The sequence below is a fragment of the Sciurus vulgaris genome (genome assembly GCF_902686455.1).
Source record: "Sciurus vulgaris genome assembly, chromosome: 10".
In the NCBI taxonomy this organism is placed as follows: Eukaryota; Metazoa; Chordata; class Mammalia; order Rodentia; family Sciuridae; genus Sciurus; species Sciurus vulgaris.
The window spans coordinates 122558716-122583193 of record NC_136470.1 but is presented as its reverse complement, the minus strand read 5'-3'; the positions used below and the strand labels follow the sequence as shown (position 1 = coordinate 122583193).

At 45.7% G+C, this 24478-nt stretch overlaps 1 protein-coding gene across 1 annotated transcript in view; it reads right to left on the bottom strand.

Annotated features, from left to right (window-relative positions):
• The window catches only part of LOC306637686 (ephrin type-B receptor 1), a gene marked incomplete at its 5' end in the record, with an annotated part of 135740 nt that extends 111800 nt beyond the window's left edge, over positions 1-23940 (bottom strand). The window contains 2 exons of the mRNA XM_079100448.1: positions 22711-22866; positions 23934-23940. Coding sequence (XP_078956574.1) covers positions 22711-22866; positions 23934-23940 — 163 coding nt within the window. The remainder of the gene's footprint in view (positions 1-22710; positions 22867-23933) is intronic.
• Positions 23941-24478: the final 538 nt, after the last annotated feature.

The window sequence follows — 24478 nt, the reverse complement described above, 5'->3', positions numbered from 1 at the left end:
TGCGGGGTGTGGGGCAAACCTTTTTAAAAACAATATCATATTGCATCCTCAGCCCGCCCTAAGACTATCACTCAGAGAACAGCCCCGAGTGGAGAGGCAGGTATTGGTGGAGAAAGTGACCATCCCTCCATCCCACCCTTGGGAGACCTTCCTCCAGGGATCTCCTCTCTCCCTGGAGCTTCAACCTCACCCTCTCCCCTGACTCCAGCTTCTCACCTTAAACTTGCATAAGTCTTGGCAAGTTTCAAGTGCAAACACCAATCCCCTGGCATCTCTCTACCTCACACGTCCTCTCTTCTTTACTCTCCAGCCAGCTTTTCCAAAGAAGAAACCGTCTCTCTTCTCTTCCTGCAGAGCCAACAGTAGCCTGGCCACTTCCCTGCTCCTCTGCCATGACAGCCTTTCCTTTGGCCTTCGAGTTGACAAATCCAGGAAACACAATTCAGCCTGTAATTTTTCTTGACACCTTGCATAGTCACCAATGAGGCCCTGGGAGGACATCTTCTGTACTCCCCAGGTTGTGGACCGTCACCACAATCTGTCAACACCATCTCCTTTTCCTCAGATATTTTCTTTCTTCTATATTCCCACAGCCTCAGAATTCCAGGTCTCATCAATTTTCTTGCCCTCTTGGAAAGTCCTCCTAGTTAATTCTCTAGCATTGTTTCTGCAGTCTCTTGGATTCTCCTCTTCTTCCAGAATACGAACTCTAAAATGCACATGAGACCAAAGCTCCTATGTTCCAAGTCTTCTGTGTTCCAATTACCTGGGATATTTACCACCCCACTTCCATGTCATTCAAATTCCCTATGGTCTTGTTGCTGTCAATCACATCTTGGGCACTTGCCCCTTGCCCCCATGGCTAATAGGAATATCCCTGAAATTTCTTTCATGAACTAAACTCTCTTTATACCCCTGAGCCTCTGCACAGTGTTCTTCCCTCTGTCTGGAATTCCTTTCCCTCCTTATCTACCTAATGAACTCTTGCCCACTCTTAGAGATCCAGCACCCATTCCAACTCTCTCTCTCTCTCTCTCTCTCTCTCTCTCTCTCTCTCTCTCTCTCTCTCTCTCTCTCTCTCTGTTTTATCACCATACAGTGGCCTTTTGGTAGGTAGGGGCAGGTATCTGGCTTGTCTCTGTGATTCCCAAGTCCAGACAGCAATTTACCGGCAGAAGACCCTGTCAATCTGCTTTCCTACTTTTGCTCAGTGTGCATGGCTGAGAGTCCCATCTGTGCATCCATTCTCCAGTGTGAAACAGGATGCCCTGCTTTGAGCACATGGATGGACTTGAGAGAGGCTTTGAATCAGCAACAGCAGTGAGGACCCACTGCCTGTGATCCTGAGTGGCAGAGGCTTTAGTGAGATAAATTAGCAAGTGAAGAGTTGATCTGGATTGTCTGATCTTGTCCCTGATCTGGAGCAGCTGGTGCTACTGTCTGTCTGTCCATTTGCTCCCAACTGAAAAAGAAGGAAACAGTGAGTTTTGAGGAAGGCTCCCCCATGTTTATTTAGAAAGAGCCTTCACATGCAGCAATCCTGGCCCCTTCTCCTTGGGTGCTGCTTAGAATGAATGCATCTGTAGGATGTGAATGGGGGTTTGTGGAGGAGGCCTTGGTTGCTGAGTCCAGAAATGAATAAATCTGAATCCTTTTCTACCAAGGAATAGGGACAGATGTTAAGAGCCTTTTTTGGAAAGCAGACTCAGAGAGCCAGGAGAGCCCAACATGCCCTGCTGTGTGTCCTTCCCCAGCCTGTGCACGGGCCATGGTGTGCCTTGTTCAACTCACAGAGTGGGCACCAGTGCATGTGGTGGAGATGACCCAAGTCTGGGTCACAACAAAGGCTGGGGCCTCATTCTTTATTCACTCATTCCTTGAACAAGTATATCCTGCACTCTTCCAGGCTCTTGGCCGGCATAAATAGAAAGACGGGCAAGCTTCTGCTCTCATGGAGCTGATGTTTCTCTTTGGTGAATGGAAACTGACAGGATAGAAGGAAACACAGAGATAAATGAGAGGAGTTCACACAAGAAGAAATGCTATGAAATAAAACAGCCTAGGGCTCAAATGGTCTCCTAACAATGCTGAGGTCTGTCGCTTATTCCCATGAGGCCTGCTCCAAGCCTGGCAAGACAAGGCCTCATGTCTGAGTGGTTAAAACACAATGATGGCCCCAGGTGCCAGTGCTCACACATTCTGATGAGATGGGTACATTCCTGTAGGTAGTCTTCCCAGTCTCTGCATGAATGAAGAGCTGGACCAGAGCAGGTTTGGCCTGTGCATAAATTTCCCTAGACGAAGGTGCTAGGATTACTTTCTATCCATATAATCATTGCCTCCTGGGTTTGGGACCCTACTCTTTGCAGGAAGTATTCATCCAGAATTTGTGCCCAAGCAACATCCCTAGGAAGGAGACAACATTAGAAAGGAGAGCAGAAAGGGAGGCCACAAGGAAGATAGGAAATTAGCCATCTCTATCAGCAAAGCCTCAGTGATTGCCATTGCAGGGCTCAGCACCACAGGCTCCTTGTCTGAGCTCCCTGCTCTTGTGTCTGCTTCCTTGTTTTTCTTAATTACACACAGACAGGATTTTTGAAGCCTCTCTGATCTGTTGCCACGGTTACTACTGATGAACACATTCTGTTCAAAGGGCTAGGGAAATTGAGTCCTTTTAAAGGATGCGGAAGTGTTGAGCAGTGATTTTCTGTTTGGATGAGGAGGGAGCATGGTGGATGCTGAATTATACAGATGGGTCTCCAGTGTCTTCTAGGATATTCCTGAGAGGTTAACTCAGCCCACATGCAGCAGAGTTATTACTGGGACCTCAAATCCTTAAATAGGGAACCATGGGGCAGGCCCAAGTGTTACCATCTTGAGAGAGCAATCTTGCTATTTCTTAATGTGGTTTGGGCCAGATTTTTTTGGTTGTTTGCTTTGTTTTGTTAAGAACAGAGAGACAGGGTGGCAGAGAACTGATGAGTTTATTTGTAGCATCAAGTTATAAATGAGAGCACTCTAGAGTAACCAAAGGGAAAATATGCTGAAGATAGCTAATTCCTTTATCAGGAATCTTAATAAGGCCAACCTCCTATTCTTAGAATTGAGAAACTAATTTCAGGATGGTAAAAAGTGCCCAGCAGAGAGGGTTCTATTAATTGCATTGCTACCACCAAGTCTGCATCCTTAGATAACTCCCCAGGGGGTCTGGTGAGGATTACTATGGTAGTAAGGGGATACTCTTCTGGGACACCCCACATGTAGGCTGGGATTGTGCTCTTATGCATCAAGCCAGAAGATGGGTCCTCTCCTGGGGGAATCTGATGAGAGCAACAAAGTTTTTCCTTAGAAAAATGAACATGTGTTTGAAGACACGTATAATTTTTCAGACTGAGTGGGTTCATAGTCCCCCGAGATCAATCAATGAAACCCCTAGATGTTCATGGCAACCAAGCTGATGAACCTTGAGAAAGTAAAGTTCGAAGGCTCAATTTCCTCATCTGACAAATGGTAATTCTGAGAATTTAATGAGATAATAGGCTCAAATTGTTTAGTTGTGTTTGGTATGCAAATGAATTAAGTAATATCAGCTGCAAGTATTAACACTATTAGTATGTCATTATTTGATTATCTGCAACCTTGACCCACTCATCTAATTAAGACTGATCTAATTCAGTCACTCCATGAGCACAGAACCTATATGTAGTGCTGAGCACTCTAAAAACCATGAAGATGTGGAAGTTATGTTGGGGAACTCAAATGCAAGGCCCTACACCTATGTCATACTGGGAATTGTGAACACATAGAATTAAGAATCAAAGTAAGTGCTACAGATGCAAACCACAGATACTGGGGGAAAGATAAGACTAATGTTGCTCAGCACATTCAGGTATGATATTTTGGGGTTCTAGTTTCAAAGTGGGAGTTTATACCTGGGGGAAATCCTTGATAACTCTCTGCCCTAATCTATGCCCTCCAGGCCACTAAGCCCCAGAGAGCACACCCAAGAAGGGACAGAACCTTATCCTTAAGTGTGCGACTGTGTCTCCAGAACGTGGCCAATTCTTATTACCTCCTGGACTTGTGAACTCGGTTTCCTGGCCTCCCAAGAGGTGGTCTGACTCTGGCATGGTATTTACTTATTCATTGACCTCCCTGACTAAGAGACAAGGAAACCCCTTGTTACTCCAATGGCAAATTATGCCCTCTACTCTGTCTCTTTTTAGGATTAAGGGCTTGAGTCTTGAAATGACCCAAGAAATACATTTCATATGCAAAACTCCTGAGTATTGTCAGTCAAGAGAGTGCAAAAAGCAATGTCCTTGTGGCTAAGAAGAGTCAAAAGACTGTAGTTTCGAAAAGTACCTGCATTCTTCAATGTGGACTGAAGGTTAAGAAGTGGTAGAGAGGAAGACCAGAAAATGACACTAGGGAGAAGGATGATGGGAAAGAGTGTGGCGTGAGAGTCTGGGACACGTGAGAGGCGTGGTCCAGGAGAAGTGCTTCAAAGTGATAGTTCCATCAGGACATCTCTTTGCTGTTGGCTCACTATGACACAGCTACTTAAAGAAACTTTCCTGGAGAAGGTGGAAAAGTCTTTGAGATTTTATAGTGAAACAGATAGAATTCAAGGATCAGAAAAAGATGTAAAAATGGGAAAATGGAGACCCAACAAGGTCTTCTGTGGGTGCAAGGCATGCAGAAAATCAAATCAGACAGATTGTCAGGCCTTTGCCCTAAATACAGCATACTGGAAGGAAAAAGGATGGTTTGAAATTTAAGATAGGTCAGAAGAGGAAAAGTTTGCAGAGCTGTAGTGGAATTATCAAATAAACATGAGTTCAGCTTCATGTTCAGTTTCATTTTTTTCCCTTTGATAATAGGTTGTTTGTAAACAATGCCAAAACAAAACCTTTCTTTACTCTTTCTAGATGCCATTTATCGATTGGTAAGCTCCAGCCTGAGGTCAGCTCTTTTTCTCTCCTTCCTCTCGCATGTGACACCAGTTCTCTTCCACCTTTACCTTACCAAGTGCAGAATTCCTGGGAGAGGTCAGACTAGAACCTAGAACAACGAGGATTTTAGAGGGAAGAGTGATGTGCCCCAATGATTTGGTTCAGGACCTTGGAGAGGGACAGGAATCTGTGCTCCCATCCCCTTCGCTGACATTTTCTTGGGGGAACTTCTAAAGAGCCTATGCCAGGCTCCATAATAACACCCCGATAGCAGAGCTCAGGAGCAGAAGGGATTGTCAGGTTTTGTCATAGGTGGAGTGGGACTCTCAGGGCTGTATTGAGAAAAAGTAATCAGGGATCTGGTGCAAAGTGGTGACCTCAAAATGGGGAGATGGGTGAGTCATTTAGAGAATGCCAAAGATATTCTTCTCTCAACATCAGAAGTTTGGAGGAATCCAGGTGTGGTGGTGGACACCTGTACTCTCAGCAATTAGCGAGGCTGCCAGGAGGATCCTAAGTTCTAGGCTAGCCTCAGCAACTTAGCAAGGGCCTAAACAACTTAGTGAGATCCTGTCTCCAAATAAAACATAAAAAGTGCTGGGAATGTGGCTAAGTGATTAAGTGCCCCTGGGTTCAATCTCTGGTAAAAATAAAATAGAAGAAGTTTGGAAGGGATTGAGGTATTTGGGGGGGAAAAAACAGATCAAGGACTGCCTGTAATTTGTGAGTGTTGAGCAGCAGACATATAGAACACCAGTTTGCTTAATATGGAGTATGTGTGTCTGAAGTGCTAACATGTTCCTTCCAGAGACAGAGTTGTGCTGGGGTCCTGAGGCAGCAGGGGTTGGAAGGCTAATCGATGCCCAACCTTTTGCAAGCTCAGGCATCTTTTGAGGTTTTTCTCCTCAAATGTAGGATGTTCTCTGGGGTAAGAAGGAGAAGACCCTGAAACCTGGGGAAATCGTATTGATTCACTGTTCCTAACAGCGACGTGGGCATGATCTTCCTCAGGACACTTTATTGTGTTTTGGAGTCAGTTTAAGGTGAACCACAGGTGCACTCACCAGAGATGGAGGTCATACGTGCAGATTCAGAAAGAACTGAGTCTAATCCCTGGCTTTGGCATCACCTCTCCAAGCCTCAGCATGCTTGCTGATAAAACTGGGATGGCAGTAATTATAACTGACAGGAGCATTATAAAGGCTACCATCGGGCAGTGCCACACAAAGAGTCAGAACATGCCCATCACTTCATATGACTTGTCTAATGGTGGCTGTGCATCTTACTATTATATCAAAATAATTAGTTCAAATACAATGATACAGGCAAAATTTCTTGCCATCATGAAGAGTCAAGCAGTGCTTCTGTGGGTAGAAAGTGTTTGCTATAAGTATCGATTAGGTTCTGAGAATAAATAGAGCAGGAGGAGGGAAATGGGGAGATGGTGGGGTTGGAGTGGTGAGAGGAATGCTCTTGGAGAAAAGGCCATTGGACAGAGACCTGAATGTGGTCAGTCCAGGAACTAAGCAGCATCTAGAGGGAATGTTTCCCAGAACAAAGGGCCAGCCTGTGAGACCCTCTGGTTGGCTCACTTGAGGAAAATGAAGGGGGTATTGTGGCTGTACACAGGGATCAAAAGGGAAGAGAGAAGCAGTGGATTAGAAGGGAGGGGAGAAGGCCAGAATACTATACAGGTCCTGGGCGCAGACTGGGGGGTTTTACTGTAAGGAGGACTCTGAGAGAGGAAATGACATGCGCAGACTTTTGAGTTCCACTTTCGCTGCCTCGTGAGGAACAGGATATGAGACGATAAAAACAGAAGCAGACAGACCATTGGGAGGCCACAGCTGTCACTCAGGGTGATAGGCAACAGTGCCCTGGGCCAGGGAAGGGAGCAGCGGGGAGGAGAAAAAGTCAGGTTCTGAATATTTTTTAAACACTCCTGATAAGAATAGCTTTTACAGACATTATATCACTAGTTTTGTCTCCACCATTCTGTGAATCCTTACCATTCTCATTTTAATGATGAGAAAATTGAGGAACCAGAGAGGCAAGGTGGCTTGTCCTGTCACCGAGTGATCAGCCCAGGTCTGCAAACGGATGCGCACACACAAGATCAACAGCCCTCGCCTCCTAGTGGCCAGGGGCTTGTGACAGAACCAAAAGGGACTCCTTTCCAGGTGTGGGGGCACACCCACCTGTAATCCCAGTGGCTCACGAGGCAGAAGTAGGAAGATAAGAGTTAGGAAGTCAGCCTCTGCAACTTTGGGAGGAAGCAACTCAGCAAGATCTTGTCCCCAAAATATACAAAATGGCTAGGGATGTGGCTCAGTGGTTAAGACCCCTGAGGTTCAATCCCCGGTACCAAAAAAATAAATAAAAATAAAGAAGGACTCCTGTGCCAGTGGCTTCTTGTGGACAGGGCCCTGACCTTGTGAAACTCATTCCTGCCACCACATGAATGAACAATGTTTGAGTCCTTTCCCTGGAGATTTCTATAGAAGCATCTGAAAGAACAGAGTGATGACCTTAGTTCCCATTTCAATAGAGTTCTGTGTGCAATTTTGAATTTTCTTTTAATAATAAACCCTTCAAGCAAAGTATAGTGTTAGGCAATTTTTTGTTCATTACTTGATGAAATCAATAGTCCCAACTTCCTGGGAGGTAGAAACTATTATTCTCAGTTTACATATGAGGAAAGAAATAACTTGGGTCAAGTCCTGTGGCTGGCGAATGGTGGAAACAAGACATGAGGGCCTGTTTGGTCCCTCAGAGTGTAGGGCAGCTGGGTGCGGAGGCTTACGCCCTAATCCCAACAGTTCAGGAGGCTGAGGCAAGAGGATCGAGAGTTCAAAGCCAGCCTCAGCAACTTAGTGAGGTGCTAAGCAACTCGGTGAGACCCTGTCTCTAAATAAAATACAAATAGGGCTGGGATGTGGCTCAGTGGTCCAGTGCCCCTGAGTTCAATCCCTGGTATGCAACCCCCCACACACCAAAAAAAAAAAAAAAAAAAAAAAGAGTGTAAGGTCCAGGTGTGACACAAAAGCAGACAGGGGATGTGCAGGGGTGGCTCACAAGCAGGCAGGAAGCTCCCACCCCTGAACCACCTTAGCCCCTTCCTGAAGAAACAACAGCCATGCTGCGGGATAGTGCTGAGCAAGCCTCCACGTGTTGTTCATTAGGGTCTTGGCAACGCTGGGTGGCACTCAGGCAATTCCCCTAATCATAACAGTTAGTAATAAGAAGAACTGATTAGTCAAAACAAGGAGGGACCCTGCTGAGAGGGATTTCGGGAGCCTCAAAGAGCCTCATATTATGCATTTCACCAAATACGAATGTTTACAGAAAGTACTTCTTGCTCCTCCTTCGTCCATGAATCTAATTGTCTAGGAGAGAGGAAGTAGTCTCCACTTTCTGGGAAAAGAGGCAGCCCCTCTCTCTGGCCTGAGCCAAAGCCTGAGAGCCAGTATTCCTGGAATCTGCAAAAGCCCTTGCAGGGTGAGGCCCCCACAGACTGGAGGCAGCATGTTTCAGCAGGAGTGTGCTTATGGCCCATCTGAGGTCACTGTTTACATGGGGCAGTGATTGCTGGACAGATCTCCTACTTGTGGCCTAGGATGAGGCCAAAGAGAGACACGTTTTAATGTAAAACCCCCCGCCCTGCAGAGATGCCCTGGGGATACTCAAAGTCTAGTAGAGCCGTAGGTCATGCAATCTCAAAAATATGGCCTTCAAGACCCTCTCCCAGTCTTGGAACAGGCTCAAAGGACTCTCAGAGTGGTGACAATGCACTGAACTCAGTAAACAGGGGCTGACTCCCAGCCTTGCCACAGGGTAACTCTTGGTAGGTCACTCACCCTAATCATTCAGATTCTTGAGTGACCAACTTGTATGTGCTGTGCTGTGTAGGTAAGGCTAGAGGCAAACTCCCTGCTGTCCACCCTGGGGAGCTCAAGGTCTGCAGGGGACATGGCACCTGCATGACATCCACACAGGCCACGGACTGACAAGATTGGAGAATGTCAAACCCGTGAGCCTGAGGAGGGCTAAGAGACTTGGAGTGGACACTGTGCTCTTCACATTCATGTGGAAATCAATGGAAGAACGTTAAGCCTCGTGTGCTCCACATGTACAAGGGACTGCCTGGTATAGTTACCAGGAATCCCTGTCCTTCCTTCATCTTCTGGAAGAGAAACAGTGATCAGGTACACACTTACACAATGAGTGAAAGAAAGACTTTATACAGAAGACTTGACCATAAGGCCCTCTGAAGCCGGGAGAACAGGAGGCCTGAAGCAGACCTCCTACATAGGACCTACCACGCCTTCTCAGGTCCTTTTCATAGCATCTCTGACCCAATCAGTGTCGGAGGGAGTTTCTCCAGATCTCTTTCTGCTGCAAGATCATTGTAGTAGGCCACACACCACCAAAGCAGGCTCAAAGGTGTTTTCTGTCACTGGAAGAAAAATTCTAAGACCATCTGAGTCTTTTTGAAGTCAAAGGACTCTGGGACACACTTCTGTCTTTGGCATAATGGAAAACTAGACCTTACTTGGACAAGGCCTCCACAGAACTCCTTGTTCTGGCCTGACTCATTTCTAACTGATGCATTCAGGATTTGAAACTGCCCAGCCACTCATTTGATTTAGCATGCCCTGAGGTAGCACATAGCTTAGTAATTCTCTATGCAGGTGCCAGTATAAAGACAGATCAGGACAGGAATCTAAAGCAAGGACAATGATGTTCTGCATCTTGAGGTCTGGTTGGCAGTCCCTGGACCAAGACATGCCAGGGATGAGGGTCACACAAATAATGAAATCCTTAAAGATGGCAAAGCATCTCTGCTCCCTCAGAATCTCAGGAGTGTAGGACCTGGCTGGTCCCACAGAGTGCACAGCCTACTGAGAACTCTCAAGACGCTGCACTGATGAAGGGATAGTATGGACCTTCCAAAGTTTCTGGGGAGATAGCTCAGTTGGTAAAGTGTTTGCCTTGCAAGCACAGGGCCCTGGGATCAATCCCCAGCACCGCTAAAAAAAAAAAGAAAGAAAGAAAGAAAGTAACTACATGGATGAGACTGAACGAGTCCCTGCTGCATGTATGGACTGAGGGTTTGACAGGAGGTGAGACTGAGGCCTTCAGGCTACTGCATGATCGGGAGTCCTACATCCTTGCCATCCTCTGAGAGAAGATGGTGTCCATGGGAAAGTCCTGTGTCTCTACAGTTCATCAGAAATGACCAAAAGTTCCCGCCCTGGACAACATAATTTATTTTGGTACTGGGGATTAAAATCAGGGGCACTTAACCACTGAGCCACATCCCCAGCCCTATTTTGTATTTTATTAAGAGAACAGGGTCTCACACTGAGTTTCTTAGGACCTCACTAATTTGCTGAGGCTGGTTTTGAACTTGTGATCCTTCTGCCTCAGCCTCCTGAGCTGCTGGGATTATAGGTGTGTGCACCATGCCTGGCCAGATTTTTTTTTTTTCAGTTGTCATAATTCTCTTCATCTTTTTAAAGAGACTGCAGGTCAGAATGGCATCAAGATAACAGCCAGAAAGGAAATGTGAGTCAAAAAGTCATGAGTTATACATTCCGTTTTTCCTGGGGATACAAGAATAATCTTCCAGGAACTCAGAAGTTCTACAAGAGATGTGCACTGCCTCTCTCCAGGTACACAGAAGACACCCCAGTTCCAAAGACAACATTCAAAGTCAAGGGAACAATACAGAAACCAAAAAGGGTGTTGGGCTTCCAAGGAGTTATAGGTCACCCAAGATCAAGTACTGATTCTGACCACTAATTCTTAGAATGGAAAGAACCCTACAAACTTAGTGGGTTAGGTGACAAAAGCCAGTCTCTCTTAGACTCCTCCAGAGGAGGAAGCTCATGACTCTCACTGTTACAGTCTCATTCATTAGTAGGCACAAGCTATTTGAAAAAATAACAACCAAAAAGCATCTATTCACAATAATCACAAAACCCAAAATATACCTAGGATCAAAACCTCATAAGGCCTGTGAAATTAAAGTCTGAAGACAACAATAAAAATCTCACTAATGGGCAAAAAGAAGATGTGAATCTCATGTGCCTAGGTGGAAAGACTTAACATCATAAAGAAGTAGTCCCCTCCAAAATAATCCAGATGTTCAATGCAATCCCAACCCTAATGTAATAGGATTGCTTAAAGACACAGGCCCAACTTTTTCTAAGGTTCATCCTGGAGGAAACAAGTGCTTCACTTGTATTTTTGGAAATAGATAATACACAGAGACCTGCTTACCAGTCATTAGGATATAAACCTACCATCTTTAGAGGCAATTAGAAATGGTGTCAGGACAGACCAAACAATCAATGAGAGAGAAGAAAGACAAACATGCACAGGCATTTAGTCTCTAAGAGAAGAAGCGTCTCGCTAAAATGTGGACAGTTCAGGTGGAGGTGTAATTGCTATTTTTAAAAGATAAACAAGAATACCAATATCATATCCCATGCAAAAATATATTCCAGATAGAGGAAAGAATGAAACAAACACTGTTCAGAGAGTTAAAAGAAAATGAGAGTACTTTTAGACCCTAGCGTGGGAAGGATATCCATAAAACCCTGACAAAGAGTCAAGACACAAATCCCTAAAACCAGAAGGAGACAGCCAGGTTTGAGTTCAAAAATTAAAAATCTTGATATTAACAAATAAACAAAGTAATAAAAATAAAAGCACCCATAATTAGAAGTGAAATGGAGGCCAGAAGGGCAGAATATCAGATATAATTAATGGGCATCTAGAAGTTCCTTAAAAATAATAAAAGGGCAAAGGTTCTGTACACTCATTCTTAGAACACAAAATAATTGGTCAACAAACATATTAAGAATCAAAAGTTAAATCAGAGAGATACTAACAAACGATTAGGAGGTCGGTTAAATCAGCAGAGGTTGAAAGTCTTGATGACATCCAATTGGGAAAGAGAGGAAACGATACACTGCTGGTAGGGATGTAAAGTGGCCAAGTCATTGGAAAAGCACTCTGGTCATATTAATTGGCTTCAAGAGTGTATAGCCTGTAATTCAGCAATTCCATTTCCAGGTAAGCCTATATGCCCCAAGCATTTCTGTGACAGTGTTATTGTTTCTATTAATGAAACATTGGAATCAGCTTGAATGCCCAACCACGGGGGACCACACAACTCATCGGAGACTGCTGGGGCCAAATTCCTGATCCAATCAGCTGCTGCCCCTGAGGGGTTGGTGCTTCACAGCCTGACCTGGGCGAGGGCATGGGCATGGGCATGGCTAATCTCACAGCTGCCTGTCCCCGGAAATGAGCACAAAGCCTGGCCTTCACTAACAGGGTGAGGAAACCTCACCTGGTGCTCAGTTTCCCTCTTCTGGTCTGCAGACAGCATCCTCCTTGTGGGAACCAAGTGGCTCTCAGTGACTTTGCTCACTGAGGGCTATCAAAGCTTGGTGGTGATCATGACCTCCCACTGACCACTGACTTCCAGCTCCTCTGAGCCACCAGTCCACTCTCTGTGCACATCAAAGCCAACCTGCATCAAGCTTCATCCCACTACCCAGCTACCATGTGGGCTCCCTATAGACTGCACCATTGATCATGCTTTCTGGCCACCTCCAAGGTGAGCAGAGCCCATAAGCGACCCAGAAGAACTTCTCTGAAGGCCCCATTGGGCATCTCCTGCAAGTCTAAACTCACAGCACACCATGACAACCATCCTCAGAACTGCCACTCTTCAGAATGAAGGAGGACAGAGTGACCTTTGTGTTCAATTGGCCTCTGGTTCTCTACCCTTCAGCCTCTGTGAGACAAGCCACACTTCCTGATGTGGTTCTGCATTGAGCACTGGTTACTAGTGGAGAGAAGGTAGTCTTCGGCACTAGCTGGAGGGAATTCTGGGCCTTTTGCAGGTTGAATCCTGGTCCTTCAGATTTCAGTCTGTCCTTTTCTTCAAAGTCAGCCAAGTTTGGGCTTGTCCACACTTTCTGGATTATGTGTGGCACATGACAAGGAAGCTCTCATTTTGTAGTGATTTATTTTATTATTTTGGTCTGGTTGTCTGCAGCTTTCCACATAATGGCTGGAGGGTGCCAAGTCCAAGCCAGACACCTGAGAAACTATATAACATGAAATGGGGTGTGTGCTTGAAGCCTGGACTTTCCAATGTATAAGTAATCATGATGACTTTGAAGAGAAAGTGATGGAGTTAGAAGTTAGCCAAACTTGAAGGGCTCTCCAGGAGCATTTTAGATAAAAGTCCTACACATTAGTTTCTTATTTGAATTGCATGATTTAGAACCCAAGACTTGCCTCAAAAATATAAAGAAAAAACAAAGACAACAATTTATCAAGATTTAGCATATGTCATATGTACACTGACAAAGTATTTTATTGCATTTCAGAAGAGGCACTCAAAATATCCTCTTTTTGGAAAGGAAAAACATATTTGGAGAGGTTAGGTAACTCAGCAAGGGAGGTCTGGAATTGAGATCAAGCATGGTTTGAGTCATGTCAACAGAACTCTTACCACTTGACCATGTTGGGTACTGGTGTGTTGTCACAGAGTGGGTTAAAAAAATCTGCAGATCAGCACACAAAGAACCAGTCCAGTGGACAGTTCAGAGCCATGTGCCTGAATGACTCTACCCAGCACAGAACACTCAGAGGGCTGAGAAAAGCTTCCTCTTCCTGGGGCCATTGCTGGAGACCAATGAGCAATCATGTCAGAAAGGATGCCAAAGCCATGGGTGGACAGCTTGCTCTGATTTAAGAGAGGAGAGTGGATAAAATGGATACATTTACCTCAATCTTCTCCCACTTCTCAAACTTCACAAATAAATTAGTACTCTGTGAACTTCAAAGAAAGAATGACAAGGACTATAATGCATTCTTTAAGTCAGGCTAGCTGAATCCTTTCTTCTTCTAAAATGATTGGCCTGCACAGAAAGGCACAGAAAGTATGCCTAAATTTTCAGAAGGGAAACTGAAAAATTTTAGCGCTTGGAAAATAACATAAGAGTAGGAAACTCTGATAATAGTAATAAAATTGTGTCTATGAAATGTTTCCCTTGTCAAAACACCATTCTCAACAGCATTATTGCATTAATTCCCATGACAATGAGGTGAGACGAACATGGGTAGTATCCCATGTTAGGGATGACAAAAGGAGGCACTTGTCCCACAGAATTGGCAAGTGGCAGAGCAGGGCTTGAACCTGGACAGGAGCTCCAGAGTCCCCAATCTAATAACACTAGTACTGCTCATTTGAGATGATAAAAATCTCAGTATGATCTCTACATGAAAGATCATGGTGCTGAATCAATGGAGCAAATTTCCGGTCATGTTTATAAGTGTGCAATAGGGAGACCTGATGGCAACATTTCTGGATGGGACAAACAGAAACACTGGCTGTTTAATGGCTGGCAAATCCGTAGTGTCAGAGACTGCAACCCAAGTAAACATCGGCAGTCCATCACAGGGAAAAAGCCATCACTCTCACTAGCTCAGGATGAGGTGAGGATCACCAATTTCATTCTGGTTGCCGTATTTGGAGAGTTTTAATGATAAAATGAGAAATTCAGAAAGGTTAGCTAGAATGTTTGGAGAGGGAATAGTTCAGGAAATCTGGAGATAGATGTTTAGCTTAAGGGGACAATAAGCAGAATGAGAAAGTTGTTCTTAAAACACTGACACCAAGGACTGCGAACATGCTACTCAGTGGTCAACCAAAGGCCATGAGGGCACAGGTACCGCATGCCAAATACAGAAGATCTCTTCCACAATAATGGATAATGGCTGCTAGCCATGGGATAGAGCCATCCTGCAAAATATGAGATGTCGTCATCACAAATACTCGAAAAATAAAACTGGAATGGTCACGTGTCACAGCTGTGGGAGAGAGAAGGCTGACATGGTGGGGAGCTTGGGTGGCAGGCTTATAGGGTTCTCCGAATGTAACAACTGTGATTTCAAATGTTCTCACAACAAGATGCCGAGACAAAAAGTCAGCCAGTGTGATGGCTTAGCTTAAAACTTAGAACTATATGATCCTCATAAAGGTTATGCCATGGGTCAAAAAATGTGAAAGAAAATTGTAGATTACAGAAGTGTGAAAGCACATTACACAGGCCATGCTGACCCTTCGAAGCAGCAGTGACAGTTATAAATAACTGCCTGTTCACACTTCCTTGTTCTGCATCCAGGTGTACAAGTCTCTACCTGGTCAGCCAGGTGTGAGTCCAAATGCAGTACTTCATGAAATGGCTTGCCCTGACTCCTGTGGGTATGACCTTTGTCTGGCTCTCACTCAAGGAAAACACAGCCTACTTCCCACTCCAAAACACAAATGAGTTGGGCACAGTGGTGCACGCCTGTAATCAGACAGTTCTGGGGCTGAGGAAGGAACAGCGCAAGTTCCAGGCCAGTCTCAGCAACAGTAGTGTCCTAAGAAAACTTAGTGAGAACCTGTTTCAAACTAAAAAAAAAAAAAAAAAAAAAAAAAAAAAAAAAAAAAAGGGCGGGGATGTGACTCAGTGGTTAAGTGCCCTGCCCTTAGGTTCAATTCCTGATGTTCCACACCCCGACACTTTTTTTTAAGTGCAATATGGATCATAGTCAGAGTACAATCAAGCAGCCCCCTGGGGTATAGAATAGGGCACACACTGTCTTTTACTAAAGCCCTGGTCAGCAAAGGGTAGAGCTAATCATGATAGAACAGCCTTCTGTTAATATGTTGTAAACTCTACACTTGTGAAATGGTCTACTTTTGAAAAGTATTTAAAATCACCCCATTGTGAAGCATGGGGACAAACAGGCAGTCACCAATTCACAGCGCTGGACTCCTGTCCCAGGTGGAGCATCTGTTGCTAGAGGGGCATCCTGCCATATTGGCCTGGAAAAGTCCTCCCTGTGGTTACAGCCCCATGGACTTTCTCTTGGTCTGATATCCTGCTAGGTGGTGAGTGGAAGGTACCAGTTGGTGAGGTCCATGACCTGCTTATATCCCCAAACCACTGGACCCTGAATCAGGGCTCAAGCAAATGATACCAAACAGCCAGTTTTCTTCTTCCTCAGTTTCTCCCTCAGCCTTCCTGAGCCCACTCCATTCAGACCATTTCCCTGGTTGCCCTTCTCTTCCCATCACCTCTCCCAGCCCCTAGTTAATGCTCTACCTTGTTGGTTTCACAGTGCTCAGGCTACCTGAGTGTGAATGAAATGAAAATGGAGACAGAGCAGGTGAGAGGTCATTCTGAGAACTAGTGAGCATCTCCCTTGAAACACTCAAATACAGGCACACTCACCTGAGCACACTCAAATCTTATCCACACTCTTTTTCACACACATCTTCACAGTCTCTCCGCCCCGTTTGCCAGTCTGGAGTACAGGACGCTGATGGGGACGGTTCCTGTCTATGGCAATTCATGCAATGGCCCTCTTCCCCAGCTTCACAAAGCAGAGGGCAGGGAGATATGACCTAATTCTAAAGCAATGTTCTCAAATGCTAGCAGCCTTCAGAACCCCCTGCAGAGTGTGTTAAAACTGATAGCTGAGTTCCGCCCCCAGAGTTTCTCATTCAGCAGGTCTAGGGAGCGGCCGAGAACTTGTATGTCTAGCAAGTTCCCGGGAGACACTGAGGCTGCTTGTTCAGGGACTGCATTTAAAAGTCAACTAGTCTAAAGGAAATAATCACCAGCAATCTTGTGGAGCATAACTCAGCAGGGTGTGCTCCGGATCAGTGGGAGAAGGTGAATGAGCCATGTCCTTAAAGACTTCCCAACACCCTGATGGCCATCAGACCAGCTGCAGGGGACATCTTCAGAGGATTTCCTCTCATCCCTATTATCTCAAGGCCCTTCCCAACTTCTGGACCCTTCCCCACCCAGCTCGCCTAGAAAGACTAGGGCCTGGACACTGGGGCTGCCATATTCCTGGGAAGTCCATCCAAGGGGCATGGCCCCTGTGCTGCAGGGACCACTCTGATGCCCTGTGAGGAGGTCCTGTGAGTTGCTCCCCTGAAAGAGAACAACTGCCAGTCCCTTAAAAGAGAGAAGTAGGAACTTATAGGAGCGAAAGCAATGGGAGAGGAAGGAGAGGATTACTATCCCTCAAGAGTAAGGTAATGCAAATCCCCTTCATCCCCATGACTTCCCATAGCACCACTCCAAGAGATCCCACATTTTAGCTCTCACTGAGGTTGCGGCACTAGAGTCAGAAAGATCTGAGTTCTAATCCGGGATTTCACTTACATTCTGTCAATTAAATTCTCAAGAGCTTTTCATTTGAGTACCACCACATCCAGTGTTACCAATGAGGAAGCTCATGCTTTAAAAGGCTGTCATTTGCCCCAGGTCACACCATCAGGAGGCAAACTCAAAGTCCCTCTTCTTGCCTTTAGGGGTACCCCAGAGAGTGGCTGTCACTGTGCCTTCTCTTCTGAGGGGAAAGTGAGGGGGCTCAGAGGACACAGTGACCTTGGAGCCCCTTCTTCATTCCATTTCTGCGATCAAAACTTCAAGGGACACCCACTGCATTTGAAGAAGAAATAAAAGAAACAAGACAAGCAGACTTGCCTCTGTGATCCATCAAAATTTCTCCCATGTGGGTGACAGAAAAAGGGTTTTTGTGGTCAGAAATGTAACAAGGTAATTATTTTCACACCAGTCCTTCCGCATAGTTTTTCACAGACAGCAATTTTATAAGGCATAATTATCTATTTTCACCTGCTTCATAAATTCCTCCTTTCCGTTTCATCCCCTGGTAAACGAGAAATTATTTAAAACTGAAGCTACACATCGCGGCATTTGGTTTCACACGACCACGCACTTCCTTGATCCTGCCTGGATGCTCCCTCCGTCTGATCGACCGGGTCAAGGTCCCTTGCCATCTGACCCTGTCGTAGAAAGAGGAAGTAAGTCTCACTTGGAGGAGTCAATGAGCCCTCGCTTCCAAAGAACCGAGGGCCAGTACTGTCAGCCACCACTCCTGTCCAGCTTCCTGGTTGCTCTCACCCCAGTGGAGAGGGTGGCAGGTTCCCTCCCCCTTGAACAGCATGCCTGGCTACAGGGAAGTCCCCTTGTCAGATATTTTCAGCAGGCTCTTCAGGCCAAGGGGACTGTGTAGTTTGGGGCTACACCACGGGTTCTACTGTGGTGTGCAGAGATGGAGTTGAACCGAGGCGCTTCGGACAATAGCCTTCTGATTTTCAGATCTCCAACATCCTCCCATTCTGGAAGCTTTGTATCTGCTGCGTTCTTCACACTTTCCAGGGATATAACTCAAGCAAGTTTTAACATCAATTGAGAGTTTACTATGAACCAGGCACCGTGCCAAACATGCTCTAATATGATTTTGCTTAATCTTCCTAACAACTCAGAAAAGCATACATTAGCATGCAGTTGCGAGACTGAAATGACAGAAGCTAAGAAAGTCGAGAAAGTAGACCAAGGTCACAGAGAAAGTAGGAGGCACAGTCAAGACTCAAACGTGGACCTCTGAAGTGCCAAAGCCATGATGATTTGATAAGCTCTAGCAGGACCCACTTGAGATGGGAATAGTTTAGAGAGGCCAGGACTCCTCTGAGATCTCAAGCACATTAATTGAATTTAAGGAGGGATAAGGGAAGCCCTACAGATGGTTGGTGAGAAGCACGATTAAAACAACATGGGCCTTGTGGACCATCTAAAGTGGGAGGGGGCAGTCTTGGGGACTGAGCCCTCCACTTGTGGGATCTGCCACTTCCTCTAGCAGATGGTACCAGAAATAAATTGTTAGAGGACACCCAGTGGGCGTCCATGGTTGCAGAATTTTTGGTGTTGGTGGGGACAAATCTCCACAACTTTTGGAGTTCCAGAAGTTTTCTATGTTGATTGTGGTGAGATGGCAGAGGAAAAAAACAATGTTTCTCCTGCAGGCGTGAAGAGGACAGCAGCAACCGCTGCAGCAGAAGCACAGCAAGCCCAAAGCTGAGTCACTTCCAGCTCCTCGGTCCACAACATTCCCAACCGTCCCTGCAGATGGGGCAGCACCTGACCCTTGTCCCCTCCCTCTGTCTCCTCCTTGCCTTAGTGGCACATCGGTACTTTCTCAGTGAAGGTGGTCCCCATTATCCAGGTAGCCTGGCTGCATTTCAATAGCAAAGAGGGGTGGGGAGGCACCTGTGATCTGCCTGTGACTCCCCGACACCAGGCTCCTGCCTCAGCCCATGAGATCTGTTGCTCAGTATTGGTCCCGGACTGGGAAAGGAAACCATCAGCTCGACACTCCTGCAGCAGATCTAGAGCAGGAGGCCTGGGCAAGGAAGGAAATAAGGAAGAGGGGACTGGCTGTCCACAGACCAGCAGAAGTATGTGATGGCAGACTCAGCTCCAGAGCTCACTGTGCCACATCTGAGGTCACCTAGAGCCCACACCAGTCCCTTCTGCACTGTCTTAGGGCGCAACTGCAACCCTGCTGAGTCCATTAATAAGGTTCAAGAACAAGGTAGGCACACAGGGATGCCAGGGCCTCTCCTAGGTAAAGGGAATCCCTGTTCAAAATGGGACAACATTCTCAAAGTTTAGATGCAATAAATGAACATTTATTATATATTATTTATCACGTATTATAATAAATATAATAATAAATATAAAAATAAAATAATAATAAATGTAATATATATTAGTTCTGACACCGTCTGCCTAGAGGAAATGGCGGGTCCCACAGGTTGAGGGCTAAATAAAAATATAATGTAATATAATATATATTATTATATATTATAAATATATATACGCCAGCCCAAAAGATTTACAGGATTCATTAAAAAAATTAATTCATAGCACATTATAGGTTTTATAGCCTTGTAAGAGGGCACAATTGGAAAGTTGTAAGATTCTTTTAAAAATATTCCTTATTGTTGGTGAGTAAGTGGACTGTTGATATCATCTCACTTATCTAGAAAGAGTGGTAACAAGTCAAACCGGAAGTTCTTGGGAGTTTGAGTCCTTAGACCTTGGACTGTCCTGATCCTGCTCCCTCCTCCCATCCACAGAATCCGGGCACTGTAGATCCTCCCAGTCCTGTATGTGTTAGAATGAAAGACCTCTCCTTCTTCACCTGAGGCCCCCCCAGGTGCCAACCCAGACCATAATTGTCTTCGGGTAGGACAGATGGAAGACTTCTATTTGCAAAGTGAATAAGCCCTCCCTGTCCAGGCCCCAACCAGCCTCTCTCAGGCATGGCTGGGACCCTGCACACCTGCCCTCTTTACCTGCTGGGCCAGATGGGGCCCCAAGGCCACAGTGCAGGGCTGTGCCTTGCCTCAACCACTCTAGATATGCTCCTTGTATCTGAAAAATTATTTACTGTGGTGACGTGTGATGCCTTTTTAAAAGAACAGATGGCACCTCCAATTAGAATGCTTTAAAAGGAAACCCTAATGAGAATATAAAAGCCAACAAATTGACTTTTTCATACAGTACTTCCCTGGCACACAATAAATCAAATATATAATGAGGCTCATAAAATAATAGCTTTATTTACACTTGTTTTGCCTAGCTTTGTGCTACCCCAACCCTGCTCTCTGGGTCCCCCCAATAACACCTGCAGGTTGAGGCAGGAGCTGGACAGTGCATTCAGGAGCTGTCAGGTCTAGCCAACATAGCCAAGTGAAGACTGGAGCTATCTATTTCTGGTCTGAGCTTAGCACACTATATCTGGGGGTTTACGAGGCAGGGCTACGTAAAGGTATGGCAGTCATGGAGAGACACAAGAGCAAGTCCAGCTCCATCCCACTCTGGGTAAGGGAGGAGAGAATGGCAAGGTCACAGGGGAAAAGAGAAGATGTGCTCAACCCCCATATCTGGCTGGGTAGGAGAGAGAAGGAGAAAGTCTGTGGCAGGGGGACTCAGGACATGAGTAGGTAGAGTGAATTTACCAAGGATAGACTGGAGGCTTATTTTTCCAGAAATTGGTCCGGTTGGTTCAGATACATCAGGTAAGGTGTCTGGAAGATAAAGCTTCATAAATAAATAGGAGAGGGGATATAGCAAGGAGGACATTTCCACCTTAGCATTCTCAGTGTCTGATCATTGGCATCCTTCCTTCAGGTAGCCTTATTCAAAAGTGGGTGAAACTTATAGGGTATGTGTGCTGAAGTGGGAGGCTGGAAGCCTCAGGCTTCTACGGGCATGTATTGGCGAGCAGAGAGCCTGAACAGTGATGGGATCAGGAGCAGAGGTGGAGGGAACTGGTTCAGGAGGTGAGCCATGAGACCTGGCCAAATGCTCTGGACATCAAAGACACCGGTCCTCAGTCTGAACAGCCAGGCAGTAGCTACTGGCATCATAAGTGTCTTCTAAAGAAGCAGGATTAAACAGTGCTCTGTAGGCTCATGGAAGACCCCCCAGGGGAACCTCAGAACTCGGTGGAAGATACACCGCCACAGAAAGACAGTCAGCAGAAATGGAATTATTTCTGTTAATCTCCACCCACCAGAGAAAGAAGTCTGGGGAAAATCAGTTTACAAGAGGAAGAGCTTTTCCTCAGTTCAAATCTATAGCATTGATCGAGCGCAGGACCTTGATCCAGAAGACACTTTCATTCCTCCTTTGTAACCAGCAAAGGTTACATTTGCTACAAGGCCAGAATTAAGAAATTCTTCCACTCAGAATCCAGTTTTTTTTCTGTCTACCAAACTGAAAATATGTATGAAATGTTCCTCTGCAGCCTTGTGCCCTGGGGGTCAGTGAGAGGGACTTGGTCTACCAAGGTGTAAGGGATGGTCCTTGCTCATGGCAAGACATGGCAGTGCCTACAATGCAGAAGAAAGTTCCAGCATGATTAGAGGTTCACCTGGAGTATTGATCCCAGAACCTGTTCGGAATACTGAAAAGACAGATCATCACTATTTCAGGCTGCAACCCTTAGGGAAAGAGTAACACACTGTGTAAAGTGCTACACAGAGAGTAGTGCTTCCTGCCTCCCAGGGTTATGAGGGGAAGGCTGGGAGGAAATCACCCCTGTACTATCCAGGGGAGCAGAGCTGCCCTCTGCTTTGGTAGGATGACTGGTTTTCCCTCTAAAGCAGATAAGGAGCAAGGGGATGAATCTGCTGCTCCCTCATCCTTGGAATTTATGCCTCATTGATGCACCCTGTAGTCATCTTCTCATGTTGTCCTTCAGAAAAGCACAGGTGCTGCAAAATGCTGGCAATAAGAAGGAACGCAGGAAGATGAATCCATGGTCCTGGACAGAAGGACTCTCATTTGGTAGTGAGGATAAGACAATCGGAGAAACTGGACAATTAACCAAGTTGCGAGAGCTCCGGAGAAGCATGGTTGCAAATATACAGGAATCCAATGAAGAGAGGAGAGTTTCAGCTGTGGGGACCAGGAGGGGATTGGGGGAAGGGTTCTGAAGAATTAGTAGGAGTCATTGCAGTATTCTGTGGATCTTGGCTTGCACTCAGAGTACTCTCCAGGCCGGCATTTTACCATCTGATGACCAGACGTTGTCCTGCTGGGGTGATAGGTTGACCCTCCCATCTTATAGGAGTACAGAAGAAAGAACATAATCCTGATCTTGTGCTACTGAGCAGAGAGAAGGGTTTGGTACCCTGCAGCACAAGAGTTTGCTATTTCAGCACCATGGCCAGCACCTCAGCCTTGGACTGCAATGAAAGGTTGGCTTCTCTTTCCTGCCCCAGGTCCACCATGTGCACTGTCAAGGACCCAAATCCCCCAGCCCAAAGCCCTTACTAGACACTTACTAGTGCACGCCACTTCTGGGGGATCAAAATCCGCTCGGTAGTAGCCAGTCCGGCAGGTGCAGATAGGAGACGCCTCTGAAGGGGAACGGCTGTTGGAGGGGCAATGCGAGCAGCCCTCAGCTTCCTGGCTGGCCTTGAATGTCCCTGCAGGACAGGCTGGAATACAAAAGATTATGTGAGAATTAATGGAAGAGTAGCAGCTTCCTGGCACTGGAAAATAAAGAATTCTGCCCTGCTAAAAGGGGTATGGTGAACATCTCATTTTGAGATATTCCTACTTAATACTTTCAGTTCTTCAATCATCCATGAGTGAAATATGTTTTCCTGGGACCAATGGCCTCTCTCACTTGAATAATATGGAAAACGGTTCTTCTCTCTCAGACGTGTTAAAAGAGTTAATTGAGAAAATGAATCTGATGTGTAGCTCCATGCCTAGGACATAAGTGCTCTAGATATGGTGGCTCCCTCACCTTTCCACCTGGTTAATAGCCAGGGCCTTGCCCTGAGCTCTTCACTAGAGGAATCTAGCCTTACAGTTTCAGAAGGAAAGGAATCTGGTCCACAGTGGACCAGATCCTTGGTTCTTAAATGCCATGTTGTGACACACACGGAAGACACCATGAGGTGTGTTAACAAGCACTTGTTATGAACAAGATAAAGGACTGAAATTCATGAGTGATTCTTTAAAAGGAAATTAGAGTGATTTTGAGGTTACCTCCTTAACAGCATCATTCTTCCTTAATTGCATTTTGATATGCTTGCAAGGGTGGGGCAGGAAAAGAATGGCTTTGCAGGCAGTGCACTGGGGAATGTGTCATGCACTTGGTATCATCTGTCACACAGATGGCAATGGGAAAGGTTGGGAACACCTGCTATAGCTCTGTGCCCACCTGAGATGCTCTCACACTGAAGCACTCTCCCTAGTTCACTGTGGGATCAGCCTAAAGTCATGCCCTGTGACATCTGCCGCCAGGCAGTCCCTTAACCTTTGAACATGTCTCCACTACAGAAACCCTCAATCCAGAAAGCTGATCTTCTTGCTGATCTCTCAAAAGTGTGATTCTGCCTATTCTACTTCTCTGAGGTCCTTTCTCACCACCTCAGCCCCAAACTCTTCCTTTCCCCATGAAAACTGCTCTGGCTCATCCTCCTTTAAATTCACTGTTTCTTCAACTTGTTTGATTTTCCTACACACCTCACTAATTCATTCAACAAACATTTACCATCCATTTCCCAAGAACCTGAGCTGGGGGACACGGTCTGCCTTTAAGGAGCTCTTGATCCAGTGTAGTCACACTGTTACCATACAATATGATTGTTGCCTTACCAGAAGTACCGTGATAATGGCTTCTACTTATACAAAACTCATCTTCCCAAATATATTGTTCCCTCCTGGAAAGTGCAGAGCATTCTTTAATAATAGCAGTAGCCACCATCTGCTAACTCGTCTTGCTAAGTGCTTTACATGTCTTGCTCTATGGGGTGGCTATATTATCTCCATTCTGCTAATGAGGAAATTGGGACCTGGAGAGGTTACAAAAGTTACCCAGGATATCACAGTGGGAGAAATGATAGTGATGATATACATATAAGCTATTTGAAAAACATCCACCACTTTACTGCCCAGACAAGAAGGAAGAATGGTTTCCTATACTATGAAAGTTTTCTCAGTCTGATGCTCACTTAAAGTGACGAAATGGTTTCAGTTACTCTGGATGTGCCCTGGGAATGGGAGCCCATTCTGAATGAGAGGCAACCTTTGTGACGT